Below are 13885 nucleotides of genomic sequence, written 5' to 3'. Positions count from 1 at the left end.
AGGGACTGAGCTTCAGAGCAATAACAGGAGAAATAATACAACCGGAACACAACTTCCGCTTAAACTCAAACTTCCATGGCACACGGGGTGCCGGGGGTTTAAAATGGCCCGCAGTCTGTGGAGGTGCTTTATAATCTTATCAGATCGAACAGGGATCTTAATAACTTTGATCACTGTAAAGCTCACAAGTTGGCTTGGCAAGAGTAACTCCTACTCCGATTCCTCTTCCGGTCCGTCCTCCGGTACATTCTCCCTCATGTGCTCCCATTCCTCCTCTGTAAACACCTGGCTGCGAAAATACCCCTGTTCAGTTGGTCGGACAAAGCCTGATGGCGTCATCTCTACCGTGCCTCTCATCTCGGAGCCCTCCTGTTCCTCAGCATCTATCAATCGCATCCCCGTCTTCTTCTCATTTAGCCAAAGGATGGGTATCTTCCTTGGATACCTCTTCTTCCATTGGGCCTCACTGAGTATCCCAAGCTCCTCATCCGAGACCCGCGGCGCATGGGGGTCAACAGCAGCGGGCAGTTTCGGGCCTGTAGTCAATGTCCTCCACGGGAATCCTGCAACAAGATCATAAAGTGGACGTCTATCCAACGTTATAAACGCTCCGTCATTGACGCGGATATACCAGGCGAGGTTGTTTTCGTCCACCGGTGTAATGTGGATGATCGGGAAGGCCCAGGTTGTGATTTCGTTGTGACCTCTTCTGACATGGCAACGCAGCAAGGTCCAATATCTGTCCTTGTTGAAGTCGTTACCGCTTGGAACGGATCCTAGAACCGTGATTTCGCCTGTATCTATATCTTGCAACTCTACCACGTGCTGTAAGCCTCGAATAATCGAGTCCCAGAGTGATTTAGGGGGGCGATGGCCAGAGTACCAATCGCCGTCGCCATCGTGGTGGTGGCCACCACACCTTTTCCTCCCATCCATGCTCACGCAGTTAATATGGAGCCTTCGGATGCATGCGAGTTTGATGGGACGGAAAACGTGGCCCGAATCCCACATGCCTAGCATGGCATCACATATAGAGGCGAGGTCGATGTGAACATGATGCATGCGAGGCAGCAGGCGGCGTATCTCCTCGCAGAGGTGCGTCGGGTCGCCGGCATTCCCCCCGATTCTGGTCCCATCTCCACCTCGTGTGACAAGCTCCAGATTCACGCAACTTGCAGGGAGTGCTTTGAGAACGGTCGAGATGGTTGACCTGAGAATCCACAACATGAGCTTGGGCTCAGCGGGGTGTGTTGTTAGGGAGAAAGATTGAAGTGCTTCCATGTGCGCAATGACGTCTCTCGCCAGTAGAAGAATTCGTGTGTTCAGCCGCTTATGCGAAACCGTATTGAATCCACCCTCTTTCTGACTAGGTCGGAGAGTCACGGACCGGGTGATGGAGCGGATAGCCCGACGATCATGGCATGCCAGAAAACGATCCATCTGATACCCGCGGAGCAGTACTATATGTCTGTAGAGTATAGAAAGCATAACATCACACCACTCTCGGTTTACCAGTAAACAGGAGGTGATGGTGGACCTCCCATTCTGAGAATGGTAGACATTCTGGAGTATTCTGAACAAAAGTTCAGCTGGGATAGCTCTGATATTGACTGTCATCTGAGGCAATTCGGTAACGGCAGTCGAGTTTGGTGTCGGAAAATGATGAGCAGGGATGGAGTGAGATTGTAGTAAGATTCACAAGAAAAGGGTAGAGAGCTGGTCAACAAAGGCTGGGGGTTGATCGACTTGGCTGTTTGTTGCTAGTGGCAGATACTATCTACAATTGTACTTCAGTATATCACATCATCTATACCTAGTTCCAGGCAACAGCGCGGGTCTACCTTTTTTCCGCACCTCCAGTCAACCTTGAAATATAGATTGAGCGGATTGCTCGCAGTTTGTCAGACAGGCCCCTACGGGCAAGGGTTTACCCCTGTGGCCATGAACGATGAACGCAGAGGCCCTGCGGGTCAAGAAAGATAGGCGAGAGCAGCGGAATATTCTTACAATGGGCATAATACAATACAATAATAAATTTAACATAATTTATTGTATTAATCAATCTTTTAAACCCTTTCACTAATATCTACTCCTTTTAAAGAGAACTCCTACCGGGGTCTAATGTACCTACCGTACTTAATTGAATTACCTTTGTTCTTTTATCCGTGGTCTTGTTGAAATCGAGCAAATCGCATCTGACGAATGATACCCCAGACGGTTGGTTATCCTGGCTTGGCAAAGGCAGGCTGATCCTTCACGGCCGTGGCTGGTAACCCAGCCCATCACAAGCTGAGAGACTTTCACAGCCTGATTTCAGCATGCGCGCTTTCACTATCGTACCAACTCGGCCCCATGGACCCAATCTCGGCTCTTAGCCTGGCGGCCAACATCTTCCAGGTCATAGGCTTCACCAACGACGTCGTCACAATCTCCAAGCAGATTTACGACGCCGGCAGCCCTGCGGGTCTCTCTGAGCTGGAACAGATTGCGACTGATGCCTTGAACACGGCTGACGATATCACGACACGTCTTCGCGGGTGCGAACCTGCGCCCCCGGGCTCTGCTGACTCGGTGCTGTTGCGCATAGGTGAGGAGACTGTGCGCATTGCCCAGGAGTTGAAGGACCTCCTGGAGAAGTTGCGGGCCAAGGGCGCAGGCGGGAAGCCTTGGCATACCCTTCACCAGACCTTCATGACCATATGGAAGAGAGATGACATTGATAAACTTGAGAAGAGACTCGTTGCGGTTCGGGAGGAGCTTCAGTTTCACGTTGTCGCCTTGATCCAAAAGAAGCTTGACTATCAATCTCTCCGGCTCCAAGATGTCGTTGTCAAGTTGGACGACCAAGCCCAGGCTGTTGTCCCGCAGCTTTTTGGCCAACTTGACAAGATCAAGACGCAGAACGACACCATACTAGACAACCAAATGCACAGTGAAACTGTGGCTCATCATCGACACGAGGAACTTATGGGAGCTGTCAAGGTAGCAAAGTATCAACGCAGTCAGCTGTCACCTTCAGACACGGAGAGAATGATTGAGAATGCACAGACCAAGATCTTGGTGTCGTTGTGGTTCGCCACCATGCAGGATCGAGAAGACAACATACAGCAGGCATATGATAGAACTTACGAATGGCTTTTTTGTGATCCTGTTGCGGAGCAGAAGCCTTGGGACAATTTTCGCACCTTTCTTTTGAACGACGCGGAAATATACTGGATCACCGGCAAGGCTGGGTCCGGCAAGAGTACGCTGGCAAAGTTCGCCGCCTATCGCCACGAGACTTCGGCGGCCTTGTTACAATGGGCAGGCGGGAAATGCCTTAACAGGGCGAGCTTTTACTTTTACTACAAGGGTGCTGAGCTGGAGAAGTCGGAGGTCGGCGTGTTGAGGTCGCTGCTCCATCAGGTACTGTCCAAGCGGCCCAAGCTGATCAAGTCTGCTTTCCTAGAGCGCTTCGAGGCGATTCGCTTTGATGCGGAGGGAGGAAAGAGTTTCATTCCCACGTACTGGGAGCTGAAGAGGGCGCTGGAGGCGCTGTTGAAGAGCTGCCCGGATGAACGCTTCTTCTTCAGCGTTGACGGGCTTGACGAGTACGACGCGGACAATCATCAAATGGGGGAGTTGGTAGATGTGTTTGAAGCGCTCTCCAAGTTCCCCAACGTCAAGTTCCTCCTCACGAGCCGCCCATGGCCTGTCTTTAAGGAGCGCCTGGCTGGATACCCAAGGCTTCGCCTCCATGAGCTCACGCGGCCAGACATCGCTGGCTTCGTGGACCGGGAGATCAGTGAGCACATGTCCTCTCGGGAAGTGACGGAGAGTGATGACGCACTCATGAGCTCTCTGAAAGGAGAGATAGTAGAGAACTCTTCCGGCGTCTTCCTCTGGGTGTACCTGGTTGTACGGTCTCTCCTTGAGGGGCTATATAATGGGGACTCAATTGGCGAGTTGCGGAAGCGCATACTCGAGCTTCCAACAGACCTCGAAGATTTGTATCTGCACATGTGGATCAGGATACCAGAGAGATATAAACCACAGGTCTCTCGTATTTTGCAGATACTGTCTTTTGGAACGTCCGAGGGCGCGCGCACCAGCCTCCTGGGCTTGGCACTTGCAGAGGATCTCGACGAGGAGGCTGTCTTCACCATGCCGGTGGCACCGCTCAAGAGGGAAGAAGCCCATCGGCGGATGAATTCCATGGAGGTCCGCATAAATGCTCGGTGTCTTGGAATCATCGAAGTGCAGCACGTCAAGATGGTCCAGGTTGATCCGTGGATGCCATCGCTTGACTCGGACTGCTACGAGAACCGCATCGAAGGCGAGCTCGGAAATCCGTTTGTCACCTTTATCCATAGGACCGTGTTTGAGTTCGCCTCGTCGCCTGAGGTCTGCGTCAAGCTGAAGGAGGCCACGTCGCGATTGGCAGGAAGGTTTGGTGATGTCTTTCAGCCAGAGAGTGCTCTTCTCCGCCTGCTCGTCTTGCGCATCAAGACTTTTGCCGAGGAAAACCTTCACAAGAACATCAACGAGGCATCCGTGTTTCCTTCGAGCCTTGAGGGGTTGGTTTACTATGCCTTGGGGACGTGTCGAAAGGCCGAGAAGGCATCAGGGAAGGCCCAGACTCGTCTGGTAACGGAGCTGGATAAAACCATGACTTATTTCTACAACAATGTGTACGACTGTCCTGGTACGTACCACTGGAGCAACGCCCTACGTTTGCAGAGTGACATTGGGGGTCCTGCCTGGATTCCAGTGCACCAGCTCATGCGTAGCCAGAGCGACATGTTGTCCTTGGCTGTGCGGCACGGCCTCGTCCGATTTGTCAAGGAGAACGAAGCAGTCAACGAGTCGGTGAAACGCAAGCCTGGGAGGCCACTACTGGATTATGCACTGAGACCGGGCTGCAAATCCTTTGGCTACAAGGAAATCCTGATGCTTCGTCGATCCTCGGAAATGGTCGCCTTCCTCCTCAAGGCGGGCGCGAGGCCGAGCCAAAGGTTTGACGGGAAGTCGCTGATGGAACATTTCGTTTGGGATCTGGGAGAGGACCCAGGCAAGGAAGAGGTTGTGGAGATGATTGTGCTGTTGCTCCCTTACGTACAGAAATGCAAGCTGGAAGTCCAGTACTTGAAACAATTGGCAAACCGCCTGAGGGCCGCTTCGTATTGGCGAGAGATGGAGGGGGATGTTGAGAAAGCAATATGTGTGCTACACACACTCCAACACAATGCAAGCTTGAAGCAGCTACGGGGCATAGGTGAGAGTGAATTGATCAGACCAAGACCTAGAGAGAGGCCAACGACGCCCGAGGAGAGGCCAAAGACGCCCGAAGAGAGGTCAAAGATACCTGCAGAGAGGTCAGAGATACCTGAAGAGAGGCCAAAATCTCTTGAAGAGGGATCAAAGTCACCTAACGAGAGGTCAAGGACGCCCGAAGAGAGGCCAAAGTCAAACCGGCTGGTATGGAAACTTTTCTGTTGTTTTGGAGAGTGAAGAGGGTGTCTAGATACCCACCGCGAGGCATTGGATACGTGGTATACAAATTGTGTCGTTAATGAGTAGCGAATCATTAATTATTGAAACTTGGATAGGGTATCAGCTGCTCAAGGCTCCCGGTCGCTCATAACTCATGCCTCATGGTCGGTTCATCATCCCATAGCCCGACTCGATCAATGAATGAAAACAGACCCATCACAAGCTTACTCCAAGCTTTTCTTGACGGATTGGCCGGAAGCCATGGCCAGGCCGTCGAGGATGTTATTCCCAAACACCCAAATCATGTAAGCTGGGAAGATGAGCCAGAAGCCGCTGGGTGGAATTAGTATTGTGGAGTGACAGGCAGTGGAGGAGACTTACTTGGGGAGCATCCAGAGGTAGAAGATGTCGAGCGGTGTGTTGTGGCCGATATTATCGAAACCGCTGTAGTATTCATTGGCCCCTCGTGTTCAGTCAGTAAATATGATCATCAATGCATCATGGCATCGCTTACAGTACAAGGCCGTCTTGCTCAGCGTCATGACAGCCGCGCTGAAGCCAATCAACACAGCCAAAGCGCCATCACGGCCACTGAGCGTCCTCCTCGCAGCCCCATCCGCCGGCCTGCTGTCGGCGCGCGTCCACACTAGCCAAAGGTAGACCACATACATGAGCGACTCGACGACGTTGAGGGCGCTCTGGGCGCCGGTGAAGCCGTTGTGCGCATCCCAAGACTTGAAGCCGTATACGTGATCGACCTTGCCGTATAGCTCGTATGGCACCCACAGCGGCCAGTGGAGGTTCCCACCAGGCATGGTGCGGGGGCGACCAAGAACGTAACCCGTGTCCCATGCGACGAGGGGAACCGAGACTGCGAGCCAAAGGAGGGTGGTTGTTGAAGGCGTGTGCCGCCATGTCGCGGATGGGACATTCTCGATCGAGACGCGGCGCTTCTTGGACGTCGTGTTGGATGTGGTTCGAGGTGCTCGCTTGCGTGTTGTCGACGGCGTTACCGGGGCAAAGTCCGGAGGAGGAGGAGATGGGGAGAGGGATTCGGGAGCGGCGCTTGCTGCGCGCGAGGTGGCTCTGGTTGTGACCATTGTGAAGCTGTCGAGGAGAATGATTGAGGCGTCGAAGGAGAGAATAATGCAGTTGTTGCAGGGAGAAAAGAAAAGTAAACAAGTCCGGTGATCACAAACAGGGGGAGCCTAGTTTAAACAACAACAACCCCTCGGAGGATCAGTCCGGGTTCCGTTCGTGATGGGTTTCCCAAAAAGGCAGCTGTCAAAAGGTCCCTTCCACTGCCCGGGAGCGCCAGATGCCGTCCCATGGGTCAGCACTGTACTCCGTAAAGTGCCTGACATCCGCTGCAGCTTTTGGGTGAGTGGGTGCTGGGGTCTAGTGGACTCGGCAGTGGTTTAGTGGCGTTCGAGATGGTGGCATCGATGCGGGGTGAGCGTGGTGGTGTGGTGGCTAGTCTGTGACGAGTTTAGTTGGGGTTTGTTGAAGATGCTGGGAGATTAATTTAATAGAATTTGTTATTTGAGTGGTACAAGGTCATACATGTTTCGTATGTACATTCACGCCGAAAACGTGTCACCGCCGTTCTCGAGGTACTCCGTCTCCTCCGCTGTTGGGTCCCTCCCCAACGCGTTGTTCCGGTGAGGATACCGTCCAAACCTCTCGATAATCACTTGGTGCTTCTTTTCAAAGTCGACATTGATCTTGCCAAATGCCTTGGCAGTCTCGGGGTCCGCCTGAGCAACCTCTCTAGCTCTCTTCTCATATTCATCTGCCCCGCCAGTACCCTCCAGAAGGCTCAAGATATCCTGCTGCATGCGTTCAAACCCCAGCACGGCCTTTTCATGGGCCGATACGTCTTCTGAGTGCATGAGGGGCATGTAGAGCCAGTTTCGGTGGGAAAATTGCCACCGCAGTTCGGGAGCCTTGTAAGGTAGGCCTTCTTCGAGAGCCTTCAGCGTGAGCTGCACCGCGAGGGGATCGAAGAAGGTGAAGCAGATGGCCGCATCAGCGCCACGGTAGCTGTTTCGGGGAACCTGATCTAGCAAGATGACCAAACTCAGCCAGTCCAGAGGGTCGCGTGGCTGGGCAACGGCCAGAGTGTCCTCCACTGACGTGATTTCCGCGGCCCTGATGGCTTCAAGGATGGGGCTGAAGCGAGCACTGCGGCCGTGAGTTTATGAACCAATTGGTAACGGGAGAGTGACTTACACGCAGATATCGTCAAATTCCTTGCCGCCAAAGTACCATCGGCGCTGATTCTCGGCTCGAGGAAAAACCCGATCGGCCTCACTCGTAAGATGCTCAAACCAAAAGGCCCGGAGTTCCTCGAGCTTATTGTGGGTGAGGTGTCCTTTAAGACCACCAAAGTTTCTCACAGATTGAGAGTCCATGTTTGTCGACAGCTTCCGGGCCGATGAGCTGAGTGTATTTGTCCCCGCAAAGTAACGATGGTACACCCTCGCTGGCAACGAGCTCGAGGAAGGTAGCTGGGACAGAGCGAGTCGATGATCTGAAACCCATTCAGCACTTAGATAGCAGAACAGTATAAAGAACAACCAACATGCTACACGACGTGCTGGACCACGCGCAGCGGCCGATGCTCTCACCAAGGCCCTCATGATGAAGGTTGACGGAGTGAGATGACGACTCACCTGGGATTTCCAAGAGATGAACCAACTCTTGACTTTCGAGTACAACAGAGTTAAAGAGTTTAGAGGCGGGAAACCAAGTCAATTAAAGTAACTAGCTGATGAGTAATGACATCAAGCTAACGATTGGATTTGTCAATATGTTTCCGGCTCGGTGTTCGCTCGTTGCCCGACTTCCGATCGGATCCACTTCCCCGGATCATCGGGCGTCCGAGGTTGGATCCGGAGCTTGGCCCGTCTTGATTGCCTGATTGGGTCAGCTGAAGCCGGAGTTAGACGGCGGGCACCGGAAGCATGCTGAGTATCTTTACGGGTTATGTTTGGCCAGTGATAATGCGATTGATTGCGGCGTTGTGCGGCGTTGGGTTTGTCCAAATGCCCTCTCTCTTGAAAGCATCGGCTCAACATTAAGGGATCACTCATTGGCCCTCCTCAAAACATAGCAGCCTTATCGCCCTCGTCTCGATGAAATGACGGGCGATAAGCAAAAGAAATTCTGGCGCGCCGACTCACAATCTTGGGCGATTGATGCAATGTAGCCTTACTAGATTTCGAGTTCTATGACATTCGACTCAAAGCTTCCAAAGTCACGGTCGAACCAAGATTTTGAAAACTTCACCTCCCTCATAGCTTCGTCTTTCGTTGTTGCCCAAATGCCGTGCCACTTTCCTTTCATTTGCACCTCAACCCTGTCTGCCACATTCAGCATTCTTGCCCACCATTCTTTGTCCACGGGATCTTCGGCGAGTATGGTGACGGTATTATACAAGGTCATGCCGGGTCCTATTTCGACAAATGTCTCGTTGGTCGGGGAGCTGTCTCTTGGTGGAAGAACTCGGCCCCCAAAATTCACCATCGGTAGGTTGTCGGGGGTGATGTGAAAGAGTCCCAGGCCGAAGGCTTCAGGGTCGAGCGGAGTGCTGATGTTGAGAAATGTTACCGGCATAGGACTTTTGTTCGTTACTTGTATATGGATGATGATGATGGGGTCCTTGTTGACTTGCTCGATGTTGATGGTGAGATTTCGAGCTTGCTCAGCCTTCCTCTCTGCAGCCTCCCGCGCGAGGGCCATCTTTTTCAGGTGTTTATCCATGCATTCCCGCTCCTCGCGCGTATGCGTACATGGATGTGGGTATCCCTTGAAGCCAGGGGGGTATTTTCGGATGCACTCCTCATACGCAGGCCTGCAAACTTTACTCATTGAAATCAGTGACCCTGCCCAAGAATGGCCTTCAAGTAGCCTAGCCATGACGAGCAATAGGAATAGAACTTGGAGTCTAGATGGGCAAGCCATGGTCGTTTGTGATGATGGGGTTGCTGATAGGTTGGTGATGGTAAGCGCCTAGATGAATGATATAGGGTTGGTAGCTTGATGCGCACGGCTGGCGGCGGGACATTCGACGAGTATTTAAGTCTGAGCCAAGAGCATCAAAGTCGTTGGGGAAAGCGAATCGATGACATATGAGAGGGAGACATATAGATGTTCTCGGCCCTTTTGACCATGAGATGTGCCATCTTCTCTACCAAGTCAGCGTGACGTTCTTCTGCTGCGTTGTGAGTCAAGTACGCTGTATGGGCTCGTGGGTCAGTATCAGAGAGACAATGCGGTGAAAAGCGCGTTTCTCAGCCGTCTGGTTAGAAGGAGTGGCCTCCTGGTATTTACCTAGCTACCTATGCAACAAGGGATTAAGAGCAGACCCCGTGAACTACAGTCTGAAGCCAACCGTAAGAGAACTATGCCATGGACCCCCCCCTTCAATTAGACAGGTACAATATGCGCACCTAGAAGTACTTGTTTCCGAATTACAAACGGTCTGTGACAGGTTCATTCCCCCTCAAGACAGACTACTCGTGCACCCTGTGCCAAAACCTAAACCTCCTCATAAACCCTTATCAGAAAGCTTGACCCTCCTCTTCAAATACTAATAAGTAGATCATCAAAGATCATCAATGTTTTTAAAAATTCTTTATTTAAAGACGTGCGGCCACGTCACCACTCAAACGAACCTCTTGCATCCTGGTCGCCAAAATGTGGTTATCCTATGGATCCCTTCTCTTCGCGGCTACCGCGTGGATAATCGCCGTCAACGCACAAAATGACACTGGAGACAAGTATCCAGAGCCCGGTAGGCCGTTGGCACACATCACCGAGCGACATAACACATGTGGGCAAGAGGGGAAGGCCGGTGATTACTCAGGCTATATATCAATAGCAATGGAGGATAAACGTAAGAGCAGGCCGAGTCGCAAACAGTTTCGTTGTGTTGCATTGCGAACACTACTAATCTGTCCCAGCCAAGGTAAACATACCAGTCAAGGGAGAAGTCCCAACCAGAGAATATGCAAACATGTTCTTCTGGTTCTTTGAAGCTCGACACAAACCCCAAGATGCGCCCGTCGTCCTCTTCCTCAACGGCGGCCCCGGTATCTCGTCCATCTACAGAGTCTTTGACGGAAGCGGCCCTTGTAATATCGACTGGCAGGGGAACATAGGCCCTAATCCCCACAGCCTCAACGAGTACGCCCATGTCCTCTACGTTGACCAACCAGTTGGTACCGGCTTCTCCTTTGGAAACGCCAGCTTCATGGACAACCGCAAGGATGCCAGATACCTGCATCAATTCATGCAGCACTTTTATGTCGAGTTTCCCCAATATCTAAAGAACGAGTTTGGCATCTGGACTTCGGACTGGGGCGCTACTGCTGGAATCGCCCTCGCTCAGAGGATCCTCAGGAAGAACTTCTCCCTCACGTGGATTGGTGTGGGCCTAACGTACCTTGGTATGGGCGGCCTACAGGGCGATCCCCAGATTAGACTCTCCATGATGGGTTTGGAGAGTCCCAAGATTGATCCCCCTTCACAGCTTGCACACATGTACACATACATGGCCCAGAACCCGTGGATTAATGTGCAATCGTTTGAGGACAGCGAGGATGCACTATCAAAGTACATGAAAACGCTCGAGGCCGATCTAGTAGCGTGCTCTGAGAGGATAAAGCAGGACTGCCACGAGGAGTTGGAGGGATATAGGCGAGCCCTCCGCAGCTTGACAACTCCATACGGGCTGCGGACCGAGTTTGACCTGTGGGACATGCGAGATGCTCGTCACAATTCTGACAGATCCCGCAATATCGGGATGAGAATGACACCAGCAGCAAAATGGCTGGAAGATCCCAAGACGCAAGCACACCTTGGAGTGACGGTCGGGAAGTTGGCGCGCGAACCCGTTAGGTTTGAGCCATGGAACATAACTATACTCGGGCCCTATTCACAATACCAAGAGAGTAAGTGCAGAGTTGGTCACTCATCATGCGAAACGCTAACAGGAACAGTCATCAGGTCCTGGAGGAAGGAACTCAGAGAGATCGTGTACTCGAGGATAAGAACTATGATCGTTAGCGGCGATGCCGGCAAGTCTCGTCCATCTCTCTTATCTATTAGACGCTGACACATGAAGTAGACCTGATAACGAACCCTCTCGGCCTCCAGTGGCTTTCGCAAAACGTGACGGTGGGACTTAATCACAAGTTTGAAGTTGAGCCGCTGGAGTGGGACTCGTACAGCTTCAATCTCGAGCGGGATAATCGGAAGCTGGCTATTGGCGAGTGGAAGAGGCTGGGGCACTTTACGTTTGTCTCTGTCAAAGGGGCCGGGCATGTCATTGCGGAGAGAAGTAGGTACTCTTTGAACTCCTGTCTGATACTTTGCTGACACGGATAGAACCCAAGACGTTGGTTAAGCTCTTTTGGTCTCATGTGAGGAACAAGCCGGCAAAAATACCGCTTATACCATGGAGGAAAGACAAGGAGATCATTGAAGAGCATAACTGGGATCAGGAGAGTTGAGACCCCTGCGAGCTGGCCCCCATCCTGTGGTGGTTTTAACCATTTGCTGTTTATGTAGCTTAGTATACCCTTTGAATTTGAAGAGGGTTAGGTGAACTTCCTCTAAGATGATGAATGTATTCTTATTATCTTCACCACAGAAGTTTGATGATGTTGCTAACTCCAACCTAAGCAATGACGGCCCTTTGGGCGCTCTGGCGTTCTGGCGTCTAAGGTTTTAAAATTACGTACCTATATATATTGACATGAAGCAACTTATATCTATACTCATTTCCTCTAATAGCTATGTAGCTATGATGGGAAATTGTTGACGTGCCGACTGACACTCTATGCTTCCGCTGTAGATCCAGATTTTTCTCCGTCAAGCGAAATTCCCTAGATGACGGACCTTGCATCGGGAACCCCTGCAGGTTTCAGCTCGGCGGAAACATGCCACGTTATTCCAGCAGGTGGTAGATATCGGACGAGATGCGGATGTCCTCTTCCGGGGATCCCTTGTGGAAGAGATCTTCAGGAGCAACCGTCTTTTTTAAAAAAGGGAATGAGGGGGAACAGGGCTTTCTCCAACAAAGTGACTCCAATCTCATCTCCAAGAGCGGACAGGGATTGGGCCAATGTATGGGGGATTGACTCGAAATCATGCCACATGGTGTGCATTCACCAGGGGACTGATCTCGCTCTCCCCGCGAGAAAAGAAGGAGACAGATTCTTGCAGTTGAGCCTTTCGCTTATACGAACTGCTGCCGGGAGACGAGGCATCGCCTGATGAACAGATCTCAGCTTGATGCTCCAGCTGTCGGATCAATCTCTAGTCCTTGGAGTAACTCGCCGTGATCATGGCCTGTGTCAGGCCTCGGTTGCGTGTAAACAGCCCTAGCGCGTGCTAACGACGCCCGAAGCGACGCTGGAGGGCCTAAGATCGACGCCGTTTAAGGCTGTCAGCCCGGATCGACAGGCGCTAACTCAAACCACTGTGAGGCTTATCTGCAGTTGCTCTGATGGATGAGCTCATGAAACCGGAGACTTGGTTCCGTCTGCAACAACGTGTTGGCTGCAGAAAGGGAATTTAATTTGGTTATGCAGCTCTTGGGTAATGTGTTGGTGGCGTCTTGGTCAGCCCAGAATTGGGATCCGCTGAGGACTGGTTGGTTCCCTGGTTATGGGAATGGCGTAGCATTTGGAGAGATGGAATTACTCTTGTGCCATTCTCGGGAAATAAAGAAAGACGTTTGGAGCAGCCGTATGGGCCAAGGCAGTTGTGATCATGAAGTTTGCTCTCTTCCTTTCTCCTGCGTCTCGTTCCTTGCATCTCTTAGTTGCTGGTCCCTGTCACTCGCCCACCCTGCCCTTGTTTGTCTTGTTTCGCGGGCATTGATGCCTGTTATCCGATGCCTGTTTGCGGGGGAAGCCTCAGAGATTTCCATCCAGCTACATCCTTCGACTTGTTCCTACTGTAGGATGTTGGTCCAGAGATTTTCTCCAACTCGAGCAGCAGAAGACGACGTCAAGGATCTTGATCCGTCAAATATGACTCCCGTCTCCCGCGTCGAGATGGATGGGCCCAGATCCACCCGGGTATGACTCGTACTGAGCATTGCGCCCACTTGCTACCACTGAGTAGTTAGTAGCAGCTATCAACTCCACTGCCTGAGCACGCATGGAATATGTACTCTATTTCTGTGATTCAATTGGTAAGTAGTCACTGTGGTCCTGTCCTGCTGAGCCTGTGGTGCTATTCAACGTCTGATGGAAGCACGAGGCTGTCACGGCATCCACCTTGTAGACACACTCATCAGCCTGAACCCCATTTCTGAGAACTGAGCTCTTCTTACCGTTCAGTGAGTTTCTGATGGCATACCCGAGATTCCTCTTGACCATCAAAAAAATCTCCAAGA

The 13885-nt window shown here is 51.8% G+C and overlaps 5 protein-coding genes across 5 annotated transcripts; 2 read left to right on the top strand and 3 right to left on the bottom strand.

Annotated features, from left to right (window-relative positions):
- Window positions 1-210: 210 nt before the first annotated feature.
- NECHADRAFT_79535 (uncharacterized protein) lies at window positions 211-1562 on the bottom strand (the record flags this gene model as incomplete). Its single annotated transcript, XM_003045405.1, has 2 exons — window positions 211-1440; window positions 1521-1562. 2 exons carry the CDS (start codon window positions 1560-1562, stop codon window positions 211-213), a joined length of 1272 nt encoding a protein of 423 aa, XP_003045451.1.
- A 790-nt stretch (window positions 1563-2352) lies between these two features.
- On the top strand, window positions 2353-5490 carry NECHADRAFT_79534 (uncharacterized protein; the record flags this gene model as incomplete). The annotated part of the gene is made up of 1 exon (XM_003045542.1): window positions 2353-5490. One exon carries the CDS (start codon window positions 2353-2355, stop codon window positions 5488-5490), a length of 3138 nt encoding a protein of 1045 aa, XP_003045588.1.
- Window positions 5491-5696: 206 nt separating this feature from the next.
- Window positions 5697-6627, bottom strand: NECHADRAFT_68763 (uncharacterized protein; the record flags this gene model as incomplete). Its single annotated transcript, XM_003045404.1, has 3 exons — window positions 5987-6627; window positions 5854-5935; window positions 5697-5805 (listed from the first exon to the last, which is right to left on the bottom strand). The coding sequence occupies exons 1-3, from the start codon at window positions 6570-6572 to the stop codon at window positions 5697-5699; spliced, it is 777 nt and encodes a 258-aa protein (XP_003045450.1). The 5' UTR covers window positions 6573-6627.
- A 500-nt stretch (window positions 6628-7127) lies between these two features.
- NECHADRAFT_27974 (uncharacterized protein) lies at window positions 7128-7889 on the bottom strand (the record flags this gene model as incomplete). The annotated part of the gene is made up of 2 exons (XM_003045403.1): window positions 7128-7644; window positions 7705-7889. Coding segments are annotated over 2 exons (702 nt in total), but the record flags the coding sequence as incomplete, so codon positions are not given.
- A 2284-nt stretch (window positions 7890-10173) lies between these two features.
- On the top strand, window positions 10174-11990 carry NECHADRAFT_79531 (uncharacterized protein; the record flags this gene model as incomplete). Its single annotated transcript, XM_003045541.1, has 4 exons — window positions 10174-10372; window positions 10440-11429; window positions 11606-11818; window positions 11866-11990. 4 exons carry the CDS (start codon window positions 10174-10176, stop codon window positions 11988-11990), a joined length of 1527 nt encoding a protein of 508 aa, XP_003045587.1.
- Between the last annotated feature and the right edge of the window lie 1895 nt (window positions 11991-13885).

The sequence above is a fragment of the Fusarium vanettenii genome, assembly GCF_000151355.1.
Source record: "Fusarium vanettenii 77-13-4 chromosome 4 genomic scaffold NECHAsca_19_chr4_3_0, whole genome shotgun sequence".
Lineage (NCBI taxonomy): Eukaryota > Fungi > Ascomycota > Sordariomycetes > Hypocreales > Nectriaceae > Fusarium > Fusarium vanettenii.
Note: the sequence above shows the minus strand (reverse complement) of the source record. Positions and strands in the feature narration are given on the sequence as shown.